Source organism: Lampetra planeri, chromosome 21 (assembly GCF_965212315.1).
Source record: "Lampetra planeri chromosome 21, kcLamPlan1.2.h2, whole genome shotgun sequence".
In the NCBI taxonomy this organism is placed as follows: domain Eukaryota; kingdom Metazoa; phylum Chordata; class Hyperoartia; order Petromyzontiformes; family Petromyzontidae; genus Lampetra; species Lampetra planeri.
In genome coordinates this window covers 8113286-8140200 of record NC_136127.1, presented here as the reverse complement: position 1 = coordinate 8140200, position 26915 = coordinate 8113286, and the positions used below count along the sequence as shown (strand labels likewise).

The following is a 26915-nucleotide window of genomic DNA, read 5'->3' as shown; positions in this document are numbered from 1 at the left end:
TTCTCATGCGCAAATTCTGAAGAAGAAAAAAAAGTTGTTGTTCTTTGAACGATTTTAGCCAAATGAATCCCCCCCCACCGCCTCCTCCTCAAATATGTTTAGGTTTATTTCATATAATACAGTCACAAAAAATTCTAACGACGTTCATTACAAGCGGTCCACTGAGCCTCATCCCACCAGCCACTGCCACCGCGAATGCTTTGCCTCAGAGCTCTGCCTTGCCCAATTATTCCACCGTAGCAGTCGCCCCATTGTCCACCAGCGTCGAATCGACGACCGCGCCCCTCCGCGCGAGAGAGGTGGTGGATTGCGCGCGGCAAAAAACAACGTTTTTGTTCCAACGCTCTGCGTCACCGCGGCCGAAAACGTGTCGAGAAATAATAGCGGTCGAGCGCCGAGGACACGACGGTGGACGAGGTGAGGGCACCCCCCAAATGTCGGCACCGCCCGCACCTGCGTACACAGGAAGTTGCGAGCGTGTGCACAGGACGCAGATTGACGCGCGATCTGGATTATCTTGAATCGGGAACGTAAAAAAAGGCTTGGAACTCGTGCGTCACGAAAACAACGGCGCGTTTAGGAAAGCGGAAATTGTTTTTTTTGGGCAGATGTTGCCGTTGTTATAACGCGCGATTGAGAGAGAACGGCGGTGGATTGGTCAGGACTTTGTCCAGCATAGGGTTAACCATGACCGTTACTGATGGTGATGATTATGAGTTTGATTGCGTTTATCACGCCTGTACTACGTTTGTTTCCCGTGTTATAAGCGGAATAGCAAGCAAAACATCGTTCAATGAATGAACGTTTTAATAAGTAAATGTTATTTTCTACCGCGTGTCCGTGGGTGAAAGCGTGGCCACGCCATGTCGTCCATCGAGGCCGTTTGATCATCACCTCACCACCCGGTGAAGTTAGGTGGCCGGGATTGTTTCAAATTTCACTCGACACTGACGTTAGTCGTGGCCATGAATACAACTCAGGCCATCGGGTCCATAGCCCGGTGCACTCATCTCTCCCTGCGCCACCGCTCGATTTACATTTGGATACATTAAAAAAAAAGTATGACGATGATGGTGAATGCTGATGATTGCTCCACACGTAACAGCGGCTGAGATATCTATTTATAACTTGCCTAACATCCAGCCAGCAACCATCCTCACGCAATGTTCGCAGTTGTTGACAGTTTATTTTTCAAGAAGACTTACACACCAGCGTCATCTCTTCCACAGACCCGAACCCGAACATACATCATCTCAGTCAGCCCGAGGTCTATCAAAACTTGTGTTATATTGTAATAAAGTTCAGCACATTGCCACCAGGTCTCGGTACAAATCAATTCCTGCAAACCCGAACACAGCTTCCAATTGCGGGACTGTCCGTGTCATGTCTGGGTCAAACCTGGACATGTGGCAACCCTAGTTAATGTGTGTGCAATCATGTGCATGCACACAGACAAAGATCCCCTCCGGATAGCCTTAACAGGCTCTTCGGAAAACTGCTGTTAGTGAGTAGCACATATGAAGGCCAACACAGCATACGATGTGGTTGGTGGACAGCACCATGCCCGGCCACATGTATCTCCCCTGTCCTGATGTTTACGCACCGTACCAGGTACTCGTAACCCCGTGTATATGCGCACACACGTGTTTTCTTAATATCGAACACGACAACAACAACAGTGTTATTTGCGCGGAAATGTGCTCGAGTATGATGCATCCAGCAGTGAATAGAAAAGGCAAATTCGCGTTAAAACCTGCCTGCGCATCAAATATTACACATCAGCGCCACCATGCATACGGTGATCAGTGCTGTGTTTTCCTTTGACCCTTTTGAACTCGGAAGCCAGCAGCGTCATCTTGCTCGTAAATAACAATAGAGAGAACGCACTCGAGCAGTCTAATGCAAGTCAGATGTGCCTTCGTGCTATAAAGGAAGGCAACAAAAGCCATTTATTGACGCAGAACATTCGCTCCGGCATGGCTGCTCTGGATTGATACGTTCGCTCGGATGCGCGCCGCTCTTCGGCAATCGACAGTGGCCCACGTGGTGCGTCATGCCGTCCGCTGTCGGGCGGCACCACTGGGCACAAGCGAGCCAAGCAAAAGCTTAGAGGCCCAAGAAGCTCAAAAGGGATGAAAAAAAAACAACCCCCCCTATGTGTGCATCAAATATCCACTCAAATTCAAACACCGGTGAGCATAGCAAGATAATTAAATTCTAGAGTTTAAGCTTTCGTGACTGCAAGGATTCATACTCTTAGTTTTTTCGGTAAAGTCACGTATGTAAATAACAAAAGTTAAAATAATAGAAATAATAATAGAAATACAATTATAAATCACGACGTTTCGGAGGCAACACAAGTCTCCGTCATCAGGTGGGACCGTCACAGCCAGATACAGAAAATCTAGCTGTGACGGTCCCACCTGATGACGGAGACTTGTGTTGCCTCCGAAACGTCGTGATTTTTTATTATTTTATTTCCATTATTACCTTTATTCATTTTAATTTCATTTTTTACCTACGTGACTTTACCGAAAAAACTAAGAGTAAGAGAATTAAAGCCAATTCATCTCTCGTGTGTGCTGTTTGAATTATTATCTGGGTCTCTATGCTCTGATCTAAATCTCTCTGCGTCCCCCCCATGTCTATGTACATCTCCTTTCACTGCGTATCTGTCTCATCGGTATCTCAGTTTGCTCGTCTCACTACATCTCTTATCCCTTGTTTATATCCCTTCTGTCATCTCACTCGGAGTTTATAAATTGAAAGCAGAGGTTGCGGGGTGGGGGATCGGCAATATAATTGAAGCTTCGGACCCCCCCAATAGTCTAGCACAGGGGTTGGAAACCTTAACGCCTAGCACGGAAAATAGTTGAAAATGTCTCGCCCAACGTCTCCACATGTGCCGCTGGACCGGAGGTGATGGGCGGAGCTTGGTGACATCATTGGTGTCGTCTTGGGCCTCGTTATGCTGGGTGTGGCTTGTATGTTGGGGGGGAGAAGGGGTTTTTTTTCAAGGTGGCTGCCACGTTTAAAGGCGTCCGTGTAAATATCCACACAAAAATAATCGATTGCAATGCCTGGTCGAATAAGCCACTTTATCATTCCCGGCACTCTGTTTAGTTTGTTGTCCTTCACCCACACCTATTCACATGCTCTTAATTGCTTTTGATGTATACGTGGCATGCATTGCGTTTATCATGGGATTCAGCGTTCGACGTCGCACCTCTCGATTCAATTCCGTTATGCTTACCCCGAGCTCTCAATACTCTGATAGTGCGCTGTTTTTGAGTTGTACGCCTTATGGCGTCATCTGGTCCAACACCAGTGGAGACTGGGCTCTAAGAAAAGCCGTCTCGTGTGTGGACCAATCAACATCAAGGACAGTGCATATCATTATCAGAGTTGTCTCTTTTTGTTTGCATTTTGACTGCTTTTGTTGTGGTTATTGCAAACATGATTCCTTGTATAAAGGTGTCAGTTTTGGTGCCAGATCAAAGGGTAAAAACCTATTACTATATCTTGATTCAATTCCACAACGCACAATGAGCTCTCTTGGCAAGTAATGATGCGTTGAATCCATTCGTACCCTTGTGATACTTGCATCAATTTGTGCCTCTTAAGGACCGAATATTAATGCAAATTATGCAACAAATTATGCTACATTTGTGCTTGACGTGGTGGGGGGGGGGCTGGGTGGGTGAATAAAGCTGCACGGTTGAGACATAATTTCTTTGAGAAGGTCCAAATAAGAATTGCTCCCCAGAATTCATTGGATCGGTGGCGGGTGAATCATTACATGCCGAGTGCTTACACACGTGCGTGTGTTGTGTGTGGGTGTGTGTGTCTCCAGGAGCCTGAGCTGCCAAAGGATAACGCTCCACAAAAACCTCTTCAGCTCCTACATCCTCAACTCCGTCATCACCATCATCTCGCTCACCGTGGTGGCTAACAACAGGCAGCTCGTAGCCAGCAACCCTGTAAGATGCCTTTTGGGTCCTTTCATTGTGCACGGGGTCTTAAACCTATGGGTATAGGCCAGGGTTCTTCACTCATTTTCAGATGGAGGCAACTTTCGCCGATAAGACATCGTCAGTGTGAGGGCCGCCACACATTTGAAACCATTGGGGGTTTGGCAGCAGCACGATGATGATGGTGGGTGGGGGGGGAGGGGTGTTTTCACCATTTGTGTCTTGTCAGGGGCCCCACTAAAGGCCATCAGGGGCCGCCAATGGCCCGCAGGGCCTTGCAGTGAAGAACACTGGTATAGACCACAATCTCTTTTCCACTGTACAACTGGGCTGTGCCGTGTCAGACCCGGCCACGGTTAAGCAGGCGCCGAGTTGTTTTTCCACTGTCAAAGCCACGCACGACGTGTTGGAGACGCCAGTCGTTAGCCCCGCCCCTGGCCCTGCTTGGCTCCCCAGCCTGATTTAGATGTCCTGTGAGGCCAGTGTAGCACGGTTTTGTTCAGGCTTGGCACAGCAAGTAGCCAGTGGAAAAGCTGCCTGTACCATGGCGGCCCCACGCTCTTACGTCTCGGGAAAAGGGGCATTGTTTTTTTTGGATGCTGTCCAACAAAGGTTGAGAACACTAATGTTGTTTAATCTCTTTCGATAAGGGGGGAGCATGACAATTATCTTAAAGATGATCCAATTAGAACGAACCTGTGGTATAAAGTTGTGTCGCCATTACAGACTTACACCATTAAAAAGTGGCCACATCAATCCAAGGGATTTCTCAGAACTTGGAGACACTAATCAGAGCTAAGAGGTTTTCAATTTCAACATGCAAAAGAAACATCTTGCCCTGAGTGCTATCCCTTGAGCTTCTGTACTGCAAATTAAATGAATTCGTAGACGAACGCACGGTGGAATGAATTTGGCTGCCATAACATTGAAATAAATAATAAAAATGCGCGCTCCCAAAACCGCACACCACGCAGAGAGTAACGCTGACTTGTCTAGCCTGCTATTTCAAGGGCACTTCATGGATCTATGATCTCTATAGATTGCTGAAAAATAGCCTTCATCGGTCTCTGGTATATATAGAAATGTTTTTTTTTTTATAGCCCCGAAGGTCCCAGTGACGTCACATGGCCAGCAACACACAGCACTATAACAATTCGATTTAAAGCTTTCGTGACTGCAGGGATTCATCTTCTTGGTTCTTTCGGTAAAGTCACGTAGAATGGAAATAACAAAATAATAAAAATAAAACATAATAAAATAATTCTCACGACGTTTCGGCCACAACGCAAGCAGCCGTCCTCAGGTGAAAACCAGGTCTGTCGGGGAGACAGCGTCTGAATGAAACAGCACACGAGCTTAGAGCGTATATATAAGCTGGATTGGGAGGGGGGGAAAGGGCGCTTCGACAAAATAATTTGCATATCAAGAGGAATTTAGCCTATTTATGGGAAATGCAGGAATGTGATTAGTACTACATATCTTGTTTAACCAGCTGAACACTCAAGAGACCAGGATGAGTCTCATTCGCAGAAAGTGACCTGCGGCATTAATCTGCCAGTCGGGCGTGAATATTTATCTTGCATTATCCCCAATTGAGTAATTTGCGGGGTAATTTTTTGAATCCGAGCTCTTGACGTCGGCACGAAAGTGGATTTACTGTTGCGCGTTACGTTAAGGCTGTGCGCTGTTAAGCGGTAGACGTCCGCGTAGTACCGCGGTTGTTTACTAAACTATTTTAAACTGAAGAATGTTTTATTTTACCAAGTAAGGCCCCCACTGAGCTATGTAGCTCTTTTTCAGAAGCGTCCTGGCCACAAATGATAGCACAAATGAAGTGGCTTATCACGTGGAAATGTATAGCAGACAAATAACTCTAAATTAACCAGAGCGGCCTCCGGACTCGAACCGCGAGCGTGTGCAACAAGAGGCGAACTCACCGCCGCTAGACCGCCCAGGAAGAGCGGTTGGCAACAAGCAGCGGCAACGTTAATAGTTTGCACATCCACGGGCTACGCACTTGGGTTTTAATGTCTGACCAAAGGCTAAACATTGGCATATAGGCGCAAGAGCAAAATAGCATAATGATCAACCTCATTAACTAAATTAATAGCCACGCGCGTGTGGCCTTGCATTAATCAAACAAGGCAGTATTATCCACGCGCGCGTGCATTCATGCGGGGACCGCCTGCGACGGGGGGGAGAATGCATAACACCAATTCCCGTCATCTGCATAACATTTCGCCACAACACGGTTTGCATTCACGGAGAATTTAAATGCACCCGTATTGTCAGCCACTGTACAGCTGTACGCGATACACATCGTGCTCAATTGCACGCGGGGCGCTGAAACGGGGGGACGTGCAGTTAGTCTCTCCCAGCGGTGGAGCAAGAGAACTCGGAAAGGTCGCGAGTTCTAATGCCGGACGGCGGTTGGGATATGCGACGGTCGGTAAATTCGGTGCACTGTAAACGATTGAAATGTCGTGTTTCGTTCCTGTTCGGTTGAACCGAAAAGACACCCGGTCCATGCTAATTCAAAGCATAACTACCACATGCGAAGACGTCGTGAGCCTTGTGGCTCAGTGGGTATAACAATCGGCACGCTTGACAGTTCAAAGCCTGGTTGGGGGCTGGAATTGGCCCATCGTCCCTCTGGGTTCGATAAAATGCGTAGCACATTGTGCGGACGCAGTAAACAGCAGTTGTCCCGCGGAGAGACTCAACCTGCCACAGGCGATGTTGGAGTTCCACCGCACACACAGGGCTGCAACATTGGAGATGAGCACCACCAATGAGTGAGAAATCCCTCTCTGACTTCTCATACGGCTGTAAGCGGAACGCATCGCTGGCAGCGACAAATAACGCAGCGAGATCCTCAAACAACAACAACAACAGCATCGTCGCCGCATGTAATGGAACACAAATGCGTAAAATGCGTAAAATGCTGGGCCTTGGCGGGGAGGAACCGAACCGAAATACAGTGGGGCGTCGCAGCGATGTTTGCATACGGGGAGTGTATTTTGGCTCGAGGGAAGACCACAAAATAATTACAGCCTCAAAGCGATCCTGTTCATGTCCAGCGAAGCCCCCACCCCCCCCCCCCCCCAGTATTTTCTGCCACTTTTTACGCGCCGAATTCTGCAGCCCAGATCAAGTTCGCGTTGTTGAACCGGAGGCCAGAAAAGCGAAGCCGCAGTTGTCGGCGAAGGGTTAAATATAATCTCCGCGCGTGCGTGTGGCACGACGAAGCGTGTGCTCCGTCGTGCATTATTCCCGGGATTGGCTGCTGCGGGACAAAATGTGATTTATGTGGCTTGGGACCGTGCGCCGCGCACGTACACGCGTGTGGCTTCGCCCGCACGCACTATTTATAAATAATACATACGTATTCATGAGAGGGGGGCGGTGGGTGGGGGGGGGCGCGAAAAGGACGGCTTGAGAATGGGGATATTGAAAGTTCATGTAGATTAAAATTTGCTTTGGCATTTTCCAGTATGCAGCGCTTCACCTGAACACCGCCGTTGATTATTCCGCGACACAATATGTGCACAGTAATGGGGATGCTGCTGCTGCTGCGGTGTGATGGTTAGCGCACCGGGGGTGATACCCAGAGGTCGCCGGTTCGATTTGCCGACGCTGCGGTGGAAACTATGGGAAAGTTTCTTTAGTCTGCAGCCTCTGGAGCAGAGGTCGCAACCGGGTACCCGATACCCGTACCCTACCCGATACCCGGCTACCCGTACCCAGCCGGGTACGGGTACCCGTTTGCGACCCTGGTGCCGCCGGGTACGGGTACGGGTAAGGAATCAAAACCCGTTTGCGACCTCTGCTCTGGAGGTGCCACCATTCACCGTAGTGCAAAAAACAAATAAGAATTGATTCTTGAGTCAAATCGCGACCCTGCTTATGGAACCAACGGTTCCAACCATATGGCAACGTTTGCCCAACAGGGGGGGGGGGGAAGGGGAGAAAAAGGGGGTGAATCTTCATACCTCCAATTAATGTCATGTCCATTGAGCTAAATATACATCATTGTAAGTGTTATTGCCTCTTTACACGGTACCGTCACGCGTTCGACAAACTTTGCCCTGCGTACAAACCTGCCCGTGCATGCAGAGCGGTCAAGGCTCGGAACGTATAACCTCTTCTTGGTTCTTTCGGTAAAGTCACGTAGAAGGGAAGTAATAAAATAATAAAAATAAAACATAATAAAATAATATTATTTTAATAATATTATATAAAGCATAATAAAATAATATTGTTTTATTATGTTTTATTTTTATTATTTTATGATTTCCCTTCTACGTGACTTTACCGAAAGAACCAAGAAGATGAATCCCTGCAGTCACGAAAGCTTTAAATCGAAATTTAACGTATATCCTCTTTTCCTGCGAGGCAACTTTACGAAGTAAAATGACGAGACGGACAAGTCCTTCCAAACCGAAGTTGTTGTTTGACGTCACCTTTGGGCGTTGCGAATGAATTAGTCGCAGCGAGAGGATATTGTGGAAAGAAAGGGAGAGAGGTGGGTGGGTGGTAGGGGAGGGTTGGTGGAAAAAAAGCGTGGCGAAATTGTTCTGAATCCGTGAAATTCTCTCTTTCTAGGTCGAGTGCAAAGTCCTCCAGTTTCTCCAGCAGTACCTGAACGGCTGCAATTACTTCTGGATGCTGTGCGAGGGGATTTACCTACACACGCTCATCGTGGTCGCCGTGTTCTCGGAGAAGCAACACCTCGTATGGTACTACCTCCTCGGCTGGGGTGAGGACGTCTCTCTCTCTCTCTCGTTTATTTTTGGACGCCGCCGCCGACAGCACCGGGTGTCGGGTTTTCGTCGGCCCGACGCTCACAATAGCAACGTGCGCGAGGGCGCGTTCCGCTTTTTTTCGTGTTCGCTTTCGGCTCGCTGTGGTTTTGAGTGACATGCCTGCACCCACCAACACCCACCCACCATCCCTACCTCCCCTCATCTCCTCTCTTCTCCCCCCCCCTGCATCCCATCGCCGGTACCTCCATGTCCCTCTCAGAGGCACGTGGCTTTGGGCCCCGCTGTTGCCCCTGCGGTGGTATTTACTTAGCCCCTGCCACCTTGTCGCAAATACTAATACCACACACGGGCAGCACTTGCCGGCACAGAGGAGGAGATGGGGTTTGGGGGGATGCGGGAGGAGGGAAGGAAGGGTTTGGGGGACGTCGGGGGTGAGTGAGGGAGACACAAAGATAGATGTTGGATTAGTGCAAAGATAATGTGAGGGCTTGGACTGTTAGAAAAGGTATAAGGCGCAGCTCCGAAATTGCTTGCGCGAGCCACTGACTTGCGAGAGGGCAAACCCCAGAGGCTACTCTTCCACGTTGACCAGACGGTGTTGGATGTGCGTAGCCACACTTTTACCCCATCGCACGCGACTGCCGATCGACGAACTCTAGCGGTGACCCCCGTGTTGGACAACGGCGTCGTGGGGGAATTTCAGAAACTTTCGCCATCGTTTAGGCTGCCGCGCAGAATTTAACTCGGAACAGTCTGGAATGCCGTCCGAGGAATTGTTGTATATATTTATTTATTTATATATATTTTTCTTGCTCATAAGCCTATTCGTAGGATGATAAGAATATAGGGCACAATAACGTGGGGTTATTACTGTTATTACGGATACTAATCCCATTGCCAGCCGAGTAGTGTTCCGGCAAATATCAAGTGAGCAATAAGCCCCGATGTTTGGTAAAGTGTTGAGGCCTCTCCTTGTCTTCAGGGTCAGGAAATCCCCGCATTTGCGATGACCCACAAATTAGACATAATTACTATTTCTCATTAACCTTCTTTTGCCACTGAATTTGTGTATAGTTTAATAGTTCTGTATGCACTTGTTTTTATATGTATATAGATGTTCCGTAATTATCACCCAAAGAGAACACGGAGATGAAACACTTCGTAATTACGATGCATGTTTCCTAATTATGAATAGTATGATTCAAACCATCGGCTTTCGGCGTTTGTGAATGCAAATATGTACGCCACCCCCCCCCAACTTCTGTTGTGGAGGTTGCCGGTTCAATTCCATATCCAGGCGTGGAAATTGAAACAGTGGTTGCAAGTTAAATCACCCTCTTCCTCCCACCCCACACACCGCCTCTCGTCCACCCAACAGTACACCGCAAAGTCACGTAGGTAAAAAATAAGAATAATAAAATTAATTAATAATAAATGCAAATAACTAAATTAAATCACGACGTTTCGGAGGCAACACAAGTCTCCGTCTTCGGGTGGGACCGTCACAGCCAAATTTACTGTTTCTATTTTCATTTATTATTAATATTGTATTATTATTATTTTACCTACGTGACTTTACCGAAAAAACCTAAGAGTATGAATCCTTGCAGTCACGAAACCTTCAAATCTAGAAGTACACCGCAATTAGCCGAGCATCAGGTCACGTGCGGTAGGGTAAAGTGTGAGTACTCCTACCTCAGCAAAATACGTATGGGCCAGTGATGGGAGAGTAGACCAATACACCTCTTTATAGCTTGCTCTAGCGGAGGACCCTTCTGCTAGCAATTGCAGGGCCTGCGTGTTAAACTGCCATTGTGTTGTCCAATGAAATGGTTACGTTGGATCGACGAAGGTCTCTTGGTGGAGCAGCTCTGACCCACGTGCCCTGTGTGGCATTGGCATACTCTGCAAACCGGATGGGTCCAGATGGAAGGGGCAATGTCGCTGTTATTACAGCATAAACTATGATTAATTAAACTTCAAAAGGCACGGCAATGGAAATGCCAAGCTTGAACACTCGCAATTAAAACTTAATGGGTCACGTAATGAAGCGGACAACACGTGCAACATTAAATGTAAAAATTGTAGAAAATGGAAGTATAAATTTAATACCGAGTTTTAATTAACGGCTTCGCTCGTGACGTCAACGTGTTGACGGGACGGTGTCAGAGCTGGGGAACTGGATATCTGTGAAAAAGAGCTTATTGGCTCATCGGATTCCTCCTCCAGTCTAAATAAAGATTCTGATTCTGATACGAAGGGAAAGCGTACACACGTGAAATTCTGTCGTATTTCGAGCCATATTGGGCTAATGTTAGACGTGTTGTGGTTTGTCAGACTACCGAAGATAACTCACCTCACAGGAATGCGTTCGGTCTAATTTTACACCATCATATTCTGTTACACCTTACTATACTTACGCATCGTGTTTGACATCTTAGGGAAACTTGGCATTCTGGCACACACACGAGCACACGCACACACGTATTTCGGGTACAGTAACCGCATACATGCACGCACATTCATATTTTTAACGGGCTCTGAAATGAATTTTTTTGTAAATAGTTTTTTTTTATTGACGGGCCTTTTTGCCGCCGGCTGATTTATCAGCCATTGTCAAGGCTGACTTATTTGATTTATTTCACCCATTTTATAATAACCATAGTAGACCAAAGCTGGTGAAAAAACGATTTATATACACAAACACATGTTGTTTCTGCGCTATGTGTGTTTGCGTGTATGTGTGTGTATATATAGTGGGGAGTGGTGGCGCAGTGGTTAACGTGCCGCGCTGCGAACCCAGCTTCCCGGGTTCGATTCCCGCTCACGGCCGACGCCAGTGATGATTTTCTGAACCGGTCCTGGGCCTCCCCTAGGTTGTATCAGCTTCAAATTAGAAACCTGGTGCGGTGTGTTAACATCGCCACTGGGGAGACAAAGGCGGCCGGGCACGTGGTGTTGGCCACCCATCCCCTCGTGTTCCGTGGCAGCCTTTATAGGTGCTCGATAACAGCACTTGCCCCAACAGTTTGTTAAAGCTATATTGGAGAGGGTCTTTATCTTTTTTATATATATGTTTCGATTTAAAGCTTTCGTGACTGCAGGGATTCATCTTCTTGGTTCTTTCGGTAAAGTCACGTAGAAGGGAAGTAATAAAATAATAAAAATAAAACAATTCTCACGACGTTTCGGCCACGCTGTCGCCTTGACAGACCTGGTTTTCACCTGAGGACGGCTGCTTGCGTTGTGGCCGAAACGTCGTGAGAATTGTTTTATTGTGTTTTATTTGTATTATTTTATTACTTCCCTTCTACGTGACTTTACCGAAAGAACCAAGAAGATATATATATATGTTATTTTTGTAAGCCGGTAACTTCCAAGTTCGGGGCAGAGGCCTCCCCCAGTCTCCCCATTCCTCCCTTTTCCCAGCTGCTCTTATCCAACAGCGGCCTCCGAACACCGCCATGACGTCTCTCTGCTGCCTCTTTGCCATCACCTCCGCTGTCCCCCCTCCGCTTCCCTGCCCTTCTCTCTCCCTCTGGGTCTCCGCTGCATCGTTGTTTTTAAATCCTTTATATTAAGTTCGCTTGCTTGCTTAGGACCGTGCAAATCTTTCGGTCGTTTTTTAACCCACTTCCCGTGATCCAATCGAGCTGACATTTTGCACACAGACTCGTTGTGCGTGACAATGCATTTTCGTGAAAAAAATTTCCAAAATTTTACACTGTTTAGGAAAAAAATAATATTTAATTACCAATTGCTTAATGCTGCCAGACATTCATCTGACCCATAGGTGGCAGCCATCTCAAGCCAGAGGACGAGAGGACTCTAGTCGCCACGCATATAAAGGATTTATCGTGAAAAACTTAGTTTTTACGAGTTATCTTATTTTGTCTCTCACCTCTCGTCAGCTGTCCCCATGATGTACGCCTCTTGTCTAATGCCACGAACACAGGTACAGGTAAAACCCCCTGTGGTCAATACACCTGTCCTGCCCAGTTCCGCTTGGTTTCTTTATTCCTTTATTTATTCTCTCACCAATCTCTTCAACTTAGTACTTCCAAAATACTCTTTGTGGTCACTATTATTATTGTTGGCGCTTATTGCACTTGTTTATCCGATACAAAGCAATCACATTGTATGTCTACACTGTGTATGTATAGCTATAAACACCGACAGTAAATGTCTCTTCATATCGTGTTAAATTCAAATGCATCCCGAGGTGCTCCACGTGTAATACACACCGTCAGTGCTGGAGCAAGCTAGTGCGGGTCCTGTAGCATATGTTATAAAGGGCCTTAAACGTCGTAGTTTTTTGGACAATTTTTTTGTTTTACTTGACTTTACCGAAAGACCCAGAGAATATGAATTTCTGCAGTCACGAAAGCTTTAAGTCAAGATTTAATTGTATTTTTTCATTTGTTATACAGCCAGATAATACGATCAATTGCTAACCTTAAACACCCAGTCGTTCATCAAAGTTGAAGGCAGTATAGTACTACAGTAATAGAGCAAGTGCAGAATCACTGAACCGGAATTGATAGCTCGAAAGCATTTAGCGCGGGGCCCTTGAAAGTACGGGGCCCGTAGCAACACATGTAGCTACTTTTGCTACTCGGATAATCCGGCACTGCACACCGTGTATATGTTTCGGAACAAATGGTGGACAACTCTCTTCTTTTTTTATTACACACACACACGCGTCACGTCTAATGCGCGGCAACAGTTTCATTGCACATGAAATATTTATTTCCGGCCATCCCGTCACTTGGCGACAATTGCGGGCCGCGCGCGCGGGTTTCGGGCACGCGGTGCAGTCTGCTGTCGTCAGCATCCATACATCTAGAGGTGTGGTGTGGGACGGGGGGGGGGGGGTCCCGAGCCGTTAAAATGCGTGAGCTGACTTGTGTTAACGTGGGACCTTTTTCCCAGCATCAAAAGTATAAAAAAAGAATAGATCCCGTTTTGTAGCTGCTCACCCCGAGATATTAATGCATTCATTGTCTTTCTTCTTGGTTCTTTCGGTAAAGTCACGTAGAAGGGAAATAATAAAATAATACAAATTAAACATAATAAAATAATTCTCACGACGTTTCGGCCACAACGCAAGCAGCCGTCCTCAGGTGAAGAACAGGTCTGTCGGAAAGACAGCGTCTGAATGGACTGACATGTTCATCACCTGAGAACGGCTGCTTGCGTTGTTGCCGAAACGTCGTGAGAATTATTTTATTATGTTTTGTTTGTATTATTTTATTATTTCCCTTCTACGTGACTTTACCGGAAGAACCAAGAAGATGAATCCCTGCAGTCACGAAAGCTTTAAATCGAAATTCATTGTCTTTGTACTCTTCATCTTTTGGCGTTCTCTGGTATGACACTGGTGAGACAAGGCCCTAAAGAAGGCTGTCTCTGGTGTAGACCAAGCAGTTTCAAAGACAATGCAAATATTATAAGAGCATGTTTTTTTTGCATATTCACCACAAAGTACACGCGCTTAATGCAAACTTGATTCCTTGCAAAAGGTTTCTCTTGGGTGTTTGAACATCTTAACACCTCCTGTTTTATTGCCAGATAGGGTAAAACCTATTCTTATTTTTTCATATGGTATTAATATATATCCGCGCGACGTATTGCACGGTGATTTCCCCTCCTTTACTCTTATATCCGCACGATCCGTTGCAGGGTGATTGTCTGTTTCTCTTGCCCACTGTGTCTGCAGTTTTCCCATTGGTCCCTGCCGTCATACACGCCGTGGCGAGATCCGTCTATTACAACGACAAGTAAGAGATCCGTCTGTTATAAGGACCAGTAGGAGATCCGTCTTTTAAAAGGACAAGAAAGAGATCCGTCCGTTGCAACAACAATTAAGATATCCGTCTGTTATAACGACATGAGGTCCGTCTGTTATAAGGACAAGTAAGAGATATGTATTATAATGACAAGAGATGTCTGTTATTACGACAAGAGAGCCGTCTGCTATAACGACAAGATATCCATCTCACCATTGGAACCTCCTTTGCCAGTAGCAAAATATGATAATTGTTTTTTTTTACCTTTTTATCTGGCAATAAAACTGTGTGCCTTGTGCGCCTTTTGGCGTCATCTGGTCCAACACCATGTGAGACTAGGCTCTAAGGAAAGCTGTCTCGGGTGTGGACCAATCAACTTCAAGGACAGTGCATACATTATCAGAGTTGTGTTTTTTGTTTGCATTCCTACCGCAGGTATTGTGGTCAATTCAAACATGACTCCTTGTAAAAAAAGGTGTCAGTTTTGTTGCCAGATAAAAGGGTAAAAAAAACAATTATCAAGGTATCCATCTGTTATAAGGACAAGATATCCATCTGTTATAACTACATCAGATGCGTCTGTTATAACGACATCAGATCCGTCTGGTATAACGACATCAGATCCGTCTGTTATAACGACATCAGATGTGTCTGTTATAACGACATCAGATGCGTCTGTTATAACGACATCAGATCCGTCTGTTATAACGACATCAGATGCATCTGTTATAACGACATCAGATGCGTCTGTTATAACGACATCAGATCCGTCTGTTATAACGACATCAGATCCGTCTGTTATAACGACATCAGATGCGCCTGTTATAACGACATCAAATGCGTCTGTTATAACGACATCAGATCCGTCTGTTATAACGACATCAGATGCGCCTGTTATAACGACATCAGATCCGTCTGTTATAACGACATCAGATCCGTCTGTTATAACGACATCAGATGCGTCTGTTATAACGACATCAGATGCGCCTGTTATAACGACATCAGATCCGTCTGTTATAACGACATCAGATCCGTCTGTTATAACGACATCAGATCCGTCTGTTATAACGACATCAGATCCGTCTGTTATAACGACATCAGATGCGCCTGTTATAACGACATCAGATCCGTCTGTTATAACGACATCAGATCCGTCTGTTATAACGACATCAGATCCGTCTGTTATAACGACATCAGATGCGTCTGTTATAACGACAAGTTCGAGTGCTGTCTCCCCACGGCACTCCACTGCCCGCCACCCGCTAGGAGCCACCCTATTCCTCGTGACGTTGGGGAACCCCCAATCCCTCCCAGATTCGCCGAGCTACAAGCCACCCAATTGTGCCTAATATAGAGTGTGTGATGCAATTTTGACAATTGTACTGCGGTTATTTTGAAATATTGCGGCTGTTGTAATCTGTGTGTCTGATTGTTACCGGGAGCGGTAGTGTAGCAGTAAGTGCACTGCACTACGAAACCCGGTGGCCCGAGTTCGATTCCCACTCACGGCCAACACCAGTGAAAATTATCTGAACTGGTCCTGGGCCTCCTCTCTAAGTCGACTCAGCCTCACATGAGTACCTGGTGCGGTGTGTAAGCATCGCCAGTCATCTCAGTCATTTAACCCATAACACCTGGGCCTGTCCTATGACGGCCTGTCCGTGAGCCTTCCAGATTCCATTTGAGCTTAAAGTGCACCCAGTCCTGCACAAGGACTGTGGTGACATCACCATCACTTAGTGGCGAACAGTGGCTGTTGTTGTTGTTGTGTGTGTGTGTTCATGCATGTGTACTCGTGGGCGAAGTGGTCATTTACTCCTAATTACTACCTCTTTACTTTTTTTCCAAAAACGTAATAAACTAAAACCCCAACAATTGAGAAGAGAGGTGGCACAGTGGTTAGCGCACTACGCTCCGAACCTAGCGACAGTGAGTTCGATGCTAGGTGGGGGGCTAAAATTGGTGGCGATCGTCTGAACCGGCCCTGGGTCTCCCCTTGGTCACCTCAGCCTTAAATGAGTTTCTCGGTGCAGTGTGTAAACAAAAGCTCTCGGGCGACAAAGGTTGTCGGGTGTCGTGCTGGCAACCCCCACCCCATCGTCCACCACGCCACCCTTCATAGGTACTTGCTTATAGCAGTCCCATCAACCTGTGTAGGCTGCACGGGGGCTGGGGGGTGACCTTTACCTGCACGTGACTTTAACTTTCATGTACGCGTGTGTCGCTCTGTTTTACAGATGTTGGATCAGCTCCGAAACCTACTTGCTGTACATTATACACGCGCCCTACATCATCGCGCTGCTGGTGAGTAATGCACCGCTCATCGCCGCGCTCTCCGACAGCCTTCGCTCTATTGACTGTGCCGGCTCTCGTTCCCCGTCGCCGAAGAGTTTGCCGCAGAATAAAAAAAGAAATTCCGGCAGCTGTTCTGGGTGATTTTAAATACCCCACGATGATACCCCCCCTCTCTGCCCCCCCCCCTTACACCCGCGGTTAAATTCCCCCGTCTTATACAAACTGGCCACGTCGGGTCTGAGACCCCCGAATTTGTCCCCGTGCGGTTTTTAACGTCACCTAAAAGCGTTGTTACGGGCCTATGTTGTTGTGTCATAAAATCCTAACAAAAATAAATAAATATGACAAAAATCAATACCCCACAATGCACACAATGGCATTACACTGACAGGCAGAAAGAGGGACACGTGGACTAAAAGCATTATTCAATGTGAGCTTTGGGGCAGGACGCGTCGCCCGAAGCGATAGTGGCTAGCGGACAAGATTAATGATGGAGCGGCAAGCCAAGGAATGAATGCGTCCGAGAGGGGCGTTCTACCGAAAGAGATGGAGCGATGAAATTGTCTCGTGCGCCCATCACACTGGGCTTGCTGCGTCGCAGAACCGCGAGAGAAAAGTAATTGTGAGGAAGCCATTGGAGCTACGTGCTTTTAAATCTTTCCTCAGAGCTGCTTTTTTGTGTTTAGATGGTTGTTCTTCCCGATGAGCACACGGTTGGCTACATACGGTGCGAAAGAAGTTCAACATGCATGCATGGGGACGACTTGGGGAGTTCTTCATCCAGCGGTGGATTACCCATGGCTGATGATGTCGATGACCTCACGATGATAGCAGCACTTTAAAAACTTCATCGGCACTACCGAGTGTCTCAATGATTACACTAGACTATTTTAAACTATAAAACTATTTTTATTTTACAAGGTAATGCCCACTGAACTATATATCTTTTTTTCAGAAGCAACCTGGACACAAATAGTCGCCCAATAAAGTGGCTTATCATGTCGATATTTATAACAGCCAAATAATCTAATGGCATGTTTCTAAATGTGGAGGGAAAAACCGAAAAACCCGGATAAAAATCCGCATAACCACGGGGAGAGAGACATGCAAATATACAGGCATTGCCAGAGTGGGGATCGAACCCATATCCTCCTGTATACCAGGCGAGATAGTTAACATCTCCTAACCAACGCGGAATCCATCTCGAGAATACCCTCGAGCTTGGATCAGAGGTCGCAAACGGGTTTTGATTCCTTACCCGTACCCGTACCCGGCCGCACCAGGGTCGCAAACGGGTACCCGTACCCGATACCCGGCTACCCGTACCCGGCCGGGTATCGGGTAGGGTACGGGTATCGGGTACCCGATTGCGACCTTTGGGATGAAGCCATGTTGCAGGCGCGGGTGCGTTGATTCTAGGAACTTGAATTGTGAGAAGAGACAAGACGTTGGGAAGTGAGTGACAAATGGTGACTCACCAGTGACTCACGGCCTACTCGTACCCGGCCGCACCAGGGTTGCAAACGGGTACCCGTACCCGACTGGGTACGGGTAGCCGGGTATCGGGTAGGGTACGGGTATCGGGTACCCGGTTGCGACCTCTGAGCTGGACGAAGTGAGACACTTGAGACGCTGCCATTGCTCTCGCCGTGTATCCCCATGGCAACCTTCCCCCCCCCAACTCCGCAGGCCTCGGCCTTCGGCCCGTCATGGGCATAGATAATTTAACTTCAAGTTTTCCATTGTGTACCCAGCCAAAACATTTGCTGAATACAAATCGGAGTCCGTCCGGAGATGGGGAGAGAGAGAGAGAAAGAGAAAAAAAAGAGAGGATTCGAATACAAGCTGCTCGCATAAGACAAGAAGGAGCATTTTCCGTGGCAATTTTTCTAAATCGCGGAAGCCTTGACGCCACGGCACTTTGTCAAAATTGGCCATGGCTGCTGTTATGACAAAGCACCGCGTCTCTTGTCGGCTGCCGACTGAGACTCTGGGGGCTATGTTGGACCTGCTCTCCTCCTCCTGTCTCACCCCGTTAGCGGTCAGACCGAGAGGCTGGCGGTGCTCCACTGTGGAACAGAGGTCGCAAACGGGTTTTGATTCCTTACCCGTACCCGGCCGCACCAGGGTCGCAAACGGCTACCTGTACCCGGCCGTACCCGTACCCTACCCATACCTGGCCGGGTATGGGTAGGGTACGGGTATCGGGTACCTGATTGCGACCTCTGGGATGAAGCCATGTTGCAGGCGCGGGTGGGTTGATTCTAGGAACTTGAATTGTGAGAAGAGACAAGACGTTGGGAAACGAGTGACAAACGGTGACTCACCAGTGACTCACGGCCTACCCGTACCCGGCCGCACCAGGGTCGCAAATGGGTACCCATACCCTACCCACTAATGTTACCCTTCCCCCATAGACGCACTCAGGTAGGCAGGCACACTCGCACACACATGGTAGTGTGGTGGTGGTTGTGGGAGGTGGTCGGGGGGGTGCACCTGCCAAGTAAGAGCGGTGCAGTGGGTGGGCCTGCTCAGAGCAGAGGCAAAGTTGTCGGGGGTAGTGTTGCAACGATTTGGCGATACTTCAACGTATCGTGAGAGCCGAAAAAATCGTGCTCACATTTATGTTAAAACTAAAAACTTTTTTTTATTTCACCATATCAGGCACCTATTGGGCTATGTAGCTCTTTTTCTGAAGTGACCTCGCTATCACAAATGATAGCTCAACGAAGTGGCTTATCGTGTAGAAATTTATAGCGGCCAAATACATTTTAAATGTGGAGGGACAAAACGGGAGGACCCGGAGGAAAATCCACACCTCCGATTCGCGCAGATGCCGATTCGCGCAGGTGCGAATCGATGTTAATCATACATACACACAGAAACATGCCTTCAGAGTATTTGGCTGCTCTATTGAGCTATCATTTTTGGCCAGGTGATTTCTGCAAAATAGCTACATAGCTCAGTGGGTAAAAAAAAAAATCAATACAGTTAGTCATCGACTTGCGAACGCCGGACTTACGAACACCCACACTTACCAACCAGCTTCCAGGAAATATATTTTTGAACATTGACTCGCACTTGCAAATTGAACCGCGCCACTATTTTGTTGAGCCGAGCGATCCTCCGCGAGATTTAATGAGTCGGCTTCGTGCTGGGAGTGAGTGTTTGTGTGGACATTTAAATATACATTCGATTGCTGTGTACCGACTTCCGAACCGTTGGACTTACGGACGGGCTCCAGGAAAGAATTGTGTTCGTAAGTCACCTCTGCAACCAATTTTGTTCGTTTAAATCAAAGCTCGTTATATGTCCCCATGTTTTTTTTTGTATCAAATGACAAATGCCTCGCTGTGGTCAGAATTGTAAACAGGTAGGGCTATTGTGCATTTAATTGGTACTTTAGCAAATTGTTGTTGAGTAAATTGACGCCGCCGTTTATGGCGGTTGCTAACATTATTTAATTATTTCAATGCAACTGGCACGTGCGATGCTTTTGTCCTTCGAGGGAACTGCAGTTGGGGAAACTTTCAAGTGATTTTTATTCGTGCAATGAAGTACTGAGAAGCACAACCAACGATGCAATAAACATCGTGAATACAATTACAGAGATGTGGGAAACCTGATATCACGGCAATTGTCACATCCTGAAATTTGGTGCCGTAGGCGGCAGAGACGTCAAATTACGTGAACCCAAGTAAGCCCCTTGAGCTGTTGGGCCAAAATTGGCTTATTGTGACCACTTAGGGTAGCAACATAATCTCCAGATAACAAATAAGTACGACAGCAGGGTCAATGCGGTAGCTTTTTTCGACAGGAAAAAGTCAACAACAAAAAAGGTATTCTACATGAATATAATTTCACGTGATATGAAACTTTCATGGAATATTTTAAAAAATCAACATTAATTGTGGCCATAAAACAAACGGTGTCTTCTGCCTTTGGTGGGCATGTCCCATGGTGGACACTACCCATGGTGGACCCCCTCGTGTAGCATTTACGTGCCACCCCAGGTGGTACTGACCCGGCGGATCCACCTTGGCTCATGAGCTGCAGTGTCGGGTTACGGCAGAGACACGGACGAAACATGTGACCAGGCGCCATGGGGGGGTGGGGAGGCCGTCATACCGTAGACGCGCCGTCTCTGTTGAATTCGCAAGGGCAGTGGGTGGTTGGGGTGGTCCTCGAAATGTATTCCAGGACCATTAGCCTGCGCCACATGCACGAGAATACGACATGGACGCGCGTGCGCACGGGTCTCCAAATGCCACGATGCGTCGCACGGTTTGTGGATAATTGACTGGCGAGATGTGTTTGCCGGAGAGGATATTACCTGTCAATCCTTGTCTTCGTGTTGTATTTCACTTTTTTTCAATATACGTCTTGTATAGACACCTGTGGGTTTTTTCACCGGTTATATCCCAAAAGTGATATCAGAAGTCGGACAAAAAGTTAAGCCTTTTTGTCCGCTTTGGATGACACAATAAAGTGTCTGGCCTACGATGCAGAGCACGCGATAATGAAAGTGGCCAAACATCCTACTGTGCGAACCTGCGCCATCACTGCTCCCCAGGTATACGTGCGTGTTACCATGCTCAACGTGCATTTTGCAAAACACAGCAGGCCCATCAGTATTATTATTATTACTAAACTCCACTGCAAATAACAGGGTATTAGAAAGCCACTGGGGCTATGGACTCTTAAATCTAGAATGAAACTCATTTCTTAAGAAATTATTTTGTGATTAGTTGGTTGTCCTTCCCCTGCACCCCCAATTATCACGGTTGACTATGTACGGTACGAAAGAAGTTCAACATACGTACATACATCTTAGGTCACTCTTGGAAATGGGATGCATCATTCTCTCTCAAGTTCTCTCCTAGGGAAACAAAACACATTTGGAACTTCAACTTAGTATCCGTCAAGGGTAATTTTACATAACCCACAAGACTTTGGTCCGTCCAGCGGTTTGCTCTGCGCGTATCCTGTGAAATATCTGTCGAATTAATTACCAAAATGGTTCAATGCAGACCATCAACGCTCACACACACTTGAAACACCCGCTTCCGTCTGTAGACAACGCCGCGTTACACGTCGACGAGTCGAACGTTGACTCGTTAGCTGTTACATTTTATTTTTTATTGAGAATTAAATTCCGCCCCCGAGTCTCCCTTGGACAAAGGGGGGACCGTGATCTCGGCGGTCTGTCACCTGGCTTAGGTACGTGCTATAAAGGAGGGCCGTTGCCCATAACGTCACCCATTATACACGCTATTTGTCCTTTTAAGGCGGGGTCATTGACGAATGTACTCAAATTGTGTTGCTGGTGTTGTTTGTGCTCGTGCGCCACTGCCAATGCAGCAGCATCACCAAATAATTGGCTTAAAGATTTGATGATGATGATGATAACTATGACACTGAGGATGATCGGATGGTGATACGAAATCTACGGACACCCATGATGGTTCCCAGGCCCGTAGTGTCAGCGGGTGGTGGGGGCTTCAGGGGTTAGAGCCCTCCCAAGTCACAACATTTACAATCTTGGCTCTCCAACACTCCGGTGTGTTGTACTAGTAACGAATTAGCACGTTCTGTTTGCGTGACAACCCTTACTAATTGGCTGTGTCGGGTGGTGGCGGGTATAACGACACATTTATATATTTACGCGATCTAACCCAAAAACCTCTATTATGGACGAGCCTTAAGTGTGTATCGATTCACTGAACTACTGTATGTATCTTCTTGGTTCTTTCGGTAAAGTCACGTAGAAGGGAAATAATAACATAATAAAAATAAAACATAATAAAATAATTCTCACGACGTTTCCGCCACAACGCAAGCAGCCGTCCTCAGGTGAAGAACAGGTCTGTCGGAAAGACAGTGTCTGAATGAACACCACCAGGCTTGGCAGCGTATATTTAAGCTAGGTTGGAGGGGGAAGAGCGCCTTGACAAAGGAATTTGCATATCAATAGGAATTTAGAATATTTATGGGAAATGCAGATATGTATGTATGTGTGTATATTAAACTTCTTTCATAATGTACGTAGCCAACCACGCTAATCGGAGGTGTGGTGAAAGGACAACAAACAAAACACAATGAGCAGTTCTAGAGAACTGCGTTTTCACTCTGGATCATTTAAAAGTGCACAGCTCCAGTGGCTTTTTAATTATCAGAAGGCAGAGCGTTCTAGACGGCCGCAGAAACGCAGATTAATATATTTACGCGATCTCACCCAAAAAAAAACCTGTATTATGGATGATATTGGTTGCGTTAAACTGACTTGAGGCGCGCCTGCAGAACAATTAAGCGATGGGCGTCACAGCAGCCATTCCTCAACGGCGGACAAACGCACGGATCGCCCCGTCGTCATCATTACCCGTTCAGTTCAACGTTTGTCTACCGTTTGTTCAACATGGACCGCGTCGTGCCAACGCGTTCAACATATCCGACCCTATCCTGCCCCCCCCCCCTGCCCTTTTAAACAAGGTCACGCATCACAGGGTTTGAAATTCCCTTCACCCCCCCCCATTTCAACAACGCTCTCCTCTCCGACGCACCTGCCCCCCCCCCCCCTTCTGCCCCCCTCCCCGACCGCTCGCAGGTGAACCTGTTCTTCCTGCTGAACATCGTGCGCGTGCTGGTGACCAAGCTGAAGGACACGCACCGCGCCGAGTCGAACATGTACATGAAGGCGGTGCGCGCCACCCTCATCCTCGTGCCGCTGCTCGGCATCCAGTTCGTGCTCGTGCCCTGGAGGCCCGAGGGCCGCCTCGCCGGAGAGGTCTACGACTACCTGATGCACCTCGTCATGCACTACCAGGTAACCTGACGCACCTCGTCGTGCACTACCAGGTAACCTGATGCACCACGTCGTGCACTTCCAGGTAACCTGATGCACCTCGTCGTGCACTACCAGGTAACTTGACGCACCTCGTCGTGCACTACCAGGTAACCTGATGCACCACGTCGTGCACTACCAGGTAACCTGACGCACCTCGTCATGCACTACCAGGTAACCTGATGCACCTCGTCATGCACTACCAGGTAACCTGATGCACCTCGTCATGCACTACCAGGTAACTTGACGCACCTCGTCGTGCACTACCAGGAAACCTGATGCACCACGTCGTGCACTACCAGGTAACTTGACGCACCTCGTCGTGCACTACCAGGTAACCTGACGCACCACGTCGTGTACTACCAGGTAACCTGATGCACCTCGTCGTGCACTACCAGGTAACCTGACGCACCACGTCGTGTACTACCAGGTAACCTGATGCACCTCGTCGTGTACTACCAGGTAACCTGACGCACCTCGTCGTGCACTACCAGGTAACCTGATGCACCACGTCGTGCACTACCAGGTAACCTGATGCACCACGTCGTGTACTACCAGGTAACCTGACGCACCTCGTCGTGCACTACCAGGTAACCTGATGCACCACGTCGTGCACTTCCAGGTAACCTGATGCACCTCGTCGTGCACTACCAGGTAACTTGACGCACCTCGTCGTGCACTACCAGGTAACCTGATGCACCACGTCGTGCACTACCAGGTAACCTGACGCACCTCGTCATGCACTACCAGGTAACCTGATGCACCTCGTCATGCACTACCAGGTAACCTGATGCACCTCGTCATGCACTACCAGGTAACTTGACGCACCTCGTCGTGCACTACCAGGAAACCTGATGCACCACGTCGTGCACTACCAGGTAACCTGATGCACCTCGTCATGCACTACCAGGTAACCTGATGCACCTCGTCGTGCACTACCAGGTAACTTGACGCACCTCGTCGTGCACTACCAGGTAACCTGACGCACCTCGTCATGCACTACCAGGTAACCTGACGCACCTCGTCATGCACTACCAGGTAACCTGATGCACCTCGTCGTGCACTACCAGGTAACCTGATGCACCGAGGGAAACCTTTAGCCTTCTCGGGACGCTATAAGTGATGGTTTTGTTATTTGCGTAATAATAACAACAATACACCGCTCGAGATAATTAATTTACATGTAGTTCTCTCGCCTGCCTTCCGGTAGTGTCAGGTATTTCTTCCTACCCCATGATGTGTCCCGGTTTTGCACCTCAGAGGTGGGAACACGAGCAGTACCCCGCATCCATCATCGAGAGCCCCGACACGTTCAGATGTAGATGTTTGCTTGTCCCCTGGGGACAAGCGAGAAGGAAAAAAAACACATCCCTTAGGCGGGACGACGGCCGAAGGTCAATAATCATGACGGAGTGGCATCCGGGGATTGAAACGCCTCCTCGGGTCATGTCCATCGAGGAGATGGAGCGACGAGAATCAACTCGTGTGGGAAGCGGTAGTGTAGCGGTTAGCGTGCTGCGCTATGAACCCGGCGACACGGGTTCGATTCCCGCTCACGGCCAACACCACCAGTGACGATTATCTGAACCGGTCCCGGGCCTCCCCTAGGTCGACTCAAATGAGTACCTGGTGCGGTGTGTAAACATTGCACTAGGGAGACAAATGCGGTCGGGCGTGGTGCTGGCCACCCACCCCCTCGTGTACCGTTCCGGCCTTCATAGGTGCTCGCTAACAGCACTTGTCCCTACAGTCTGTTAAGGATATACAGGGGATCTTTGTTGAACTTCTTTCACACGGTACGTAGCAAACCGTGCTAATCGGAGGTGCCGGGGGGAAGGACAACGAACTAAAGCACAAAAAGCAGTTCTAGAGAACTAATTTTTCAATCTATATATAAAAAAAATAAAGATGGTGGAAGCTTGGTGCGGGGGGTGGGGGGGAAGTGACTTCAACCAGCAGTGGATTGACCATGGCTGATGATATATAATACTGAACAAGGATGGGCGTGGTTGGCTTGATGCTGTCAGTGTGGTGGGTGCTGTCGGGTTGTCTAGTGACGGTATCGGCAGCCGGTGACGCTCTTGGTTCGAGGTGTTAAAGGCATCGCTCACATGTGTTAATGACCGGCCGATAAGTCTCAACGAATTGTAGTGCATTTCCTCGGCGTGAGGGTAGTTTTAACGACTTATTGATCTCGTCCAGGCACACTGGGTGCAGTGCAGTGTGTTATATTTGCATTGTGGAAGCTTGTAAGTTTAAAGCCCCAGAGGTGGGATCAATATTTTTAGTGGTACTTTTCAGAAAATTAGCTCTGCCGTGAGAATTAGGAATTCTCACCACCGTCTCAGCGCAATCAATGGGAATGAGCAGTGCCACGTACTCACTTTAGCAAAGAGATGATCAGACTTTAAAATATAATCTTCCAATAATTGTGATTTACATCCCCTTCATCATCATTAGACCTCCTTTGCCAGTACCAAAATATAATAATAGGGTTTTTCTCCTTTTTTTGGCAACAAAACCGAAACCTTTTTACAAGGATTCATGTCTGCATTAACCACAATACTTGCAATAGAAATGCAAACAAAAAACACACTATGATAATATATGCCGTCCCTTGGTGTGGACCAATCAGTTTCAAGGACAATGCATATAATATCATAGTGTGTTTTTTGTTTGCATTTTGACTGCAAGTACTGTGGTTAATGCAGACATGAATCCTTGTAAAAAAAGGTTTCAGTTTTGTTGCTAGAAAAAAGGGGAAAAACCCTATTATTTTACATCCCCTTGTCACTACAATGCTGGACGAAGTCTTCCCATATACTGCATCGGTCATGCCTGTTGCTTAACTATACTTCACCACACTGGTCAGTGCGGGTGATGGGTTGGCAGGTGGTGCCTGGGACCGGTTCACTCGCCGCTGACGTGAGCCCTGGCCGGAAATCGAACCCAGGTCGCCGGGTTCACACTCCGCCAACCCCTCTCCACCCCACTGAGTTATAAAGAAGCTATACAGTATTCTCCAACAAAACCATTTGTAGGTCACAATTATAGTTGCTCCCGATAAGAATTTGAATTGGCATTTGCAAAGAGATAGAGCGAACGCGTTTGTGAACTGTGCAACAGGTGGCTTCGTCTTCTCAGAGCCCTCTCGCGGAGCCGGCGATGATGATGATGGTGGTGACGCCTTATTGCTCTGCCTTATCACCTCGTGGGTGTGCTCTCGTTTGTCATTGTTGTTTTCCTCTCTGGC

General features: G+C 47.6%; 1 protein-coding gene across 4 annotated transcripts in view; it reads left to right on the top strand.

Annotated features, from left to right (window-relative positions):
• LOC144724628 (calcitonin gene-related peptide type 1 receptor-like) overlaps positions 1-26915 on the top strand; it is a 153840-nt gene that overhangs the window by 115322 nt on the left and 11603 nt on the right. For all 4 annotated transcript variants that reach the window (XM_078603907.1, XM_078603908.1, XM_078603909.1 and 1 more), the window contains exons 7-11: positions 3854-3980; positions 8577-8730; positions 14457-14517; positions 16764-16830; positions 23426-23644. In XM_078603907.1, coding sequence (XP_078460033.1) covers positions 3854-3980; positions 8577-8730; positions 14457-14517; positions 16764-16830; positions 23426-23644 — 628 coding nt within the window. The remainder of the gene's footprint in view (positions 1-3853; positions 3981-8576; positions 8731-14456; positions 14518-16763; positions 16831-23425; positions 23645-26915) is intronic.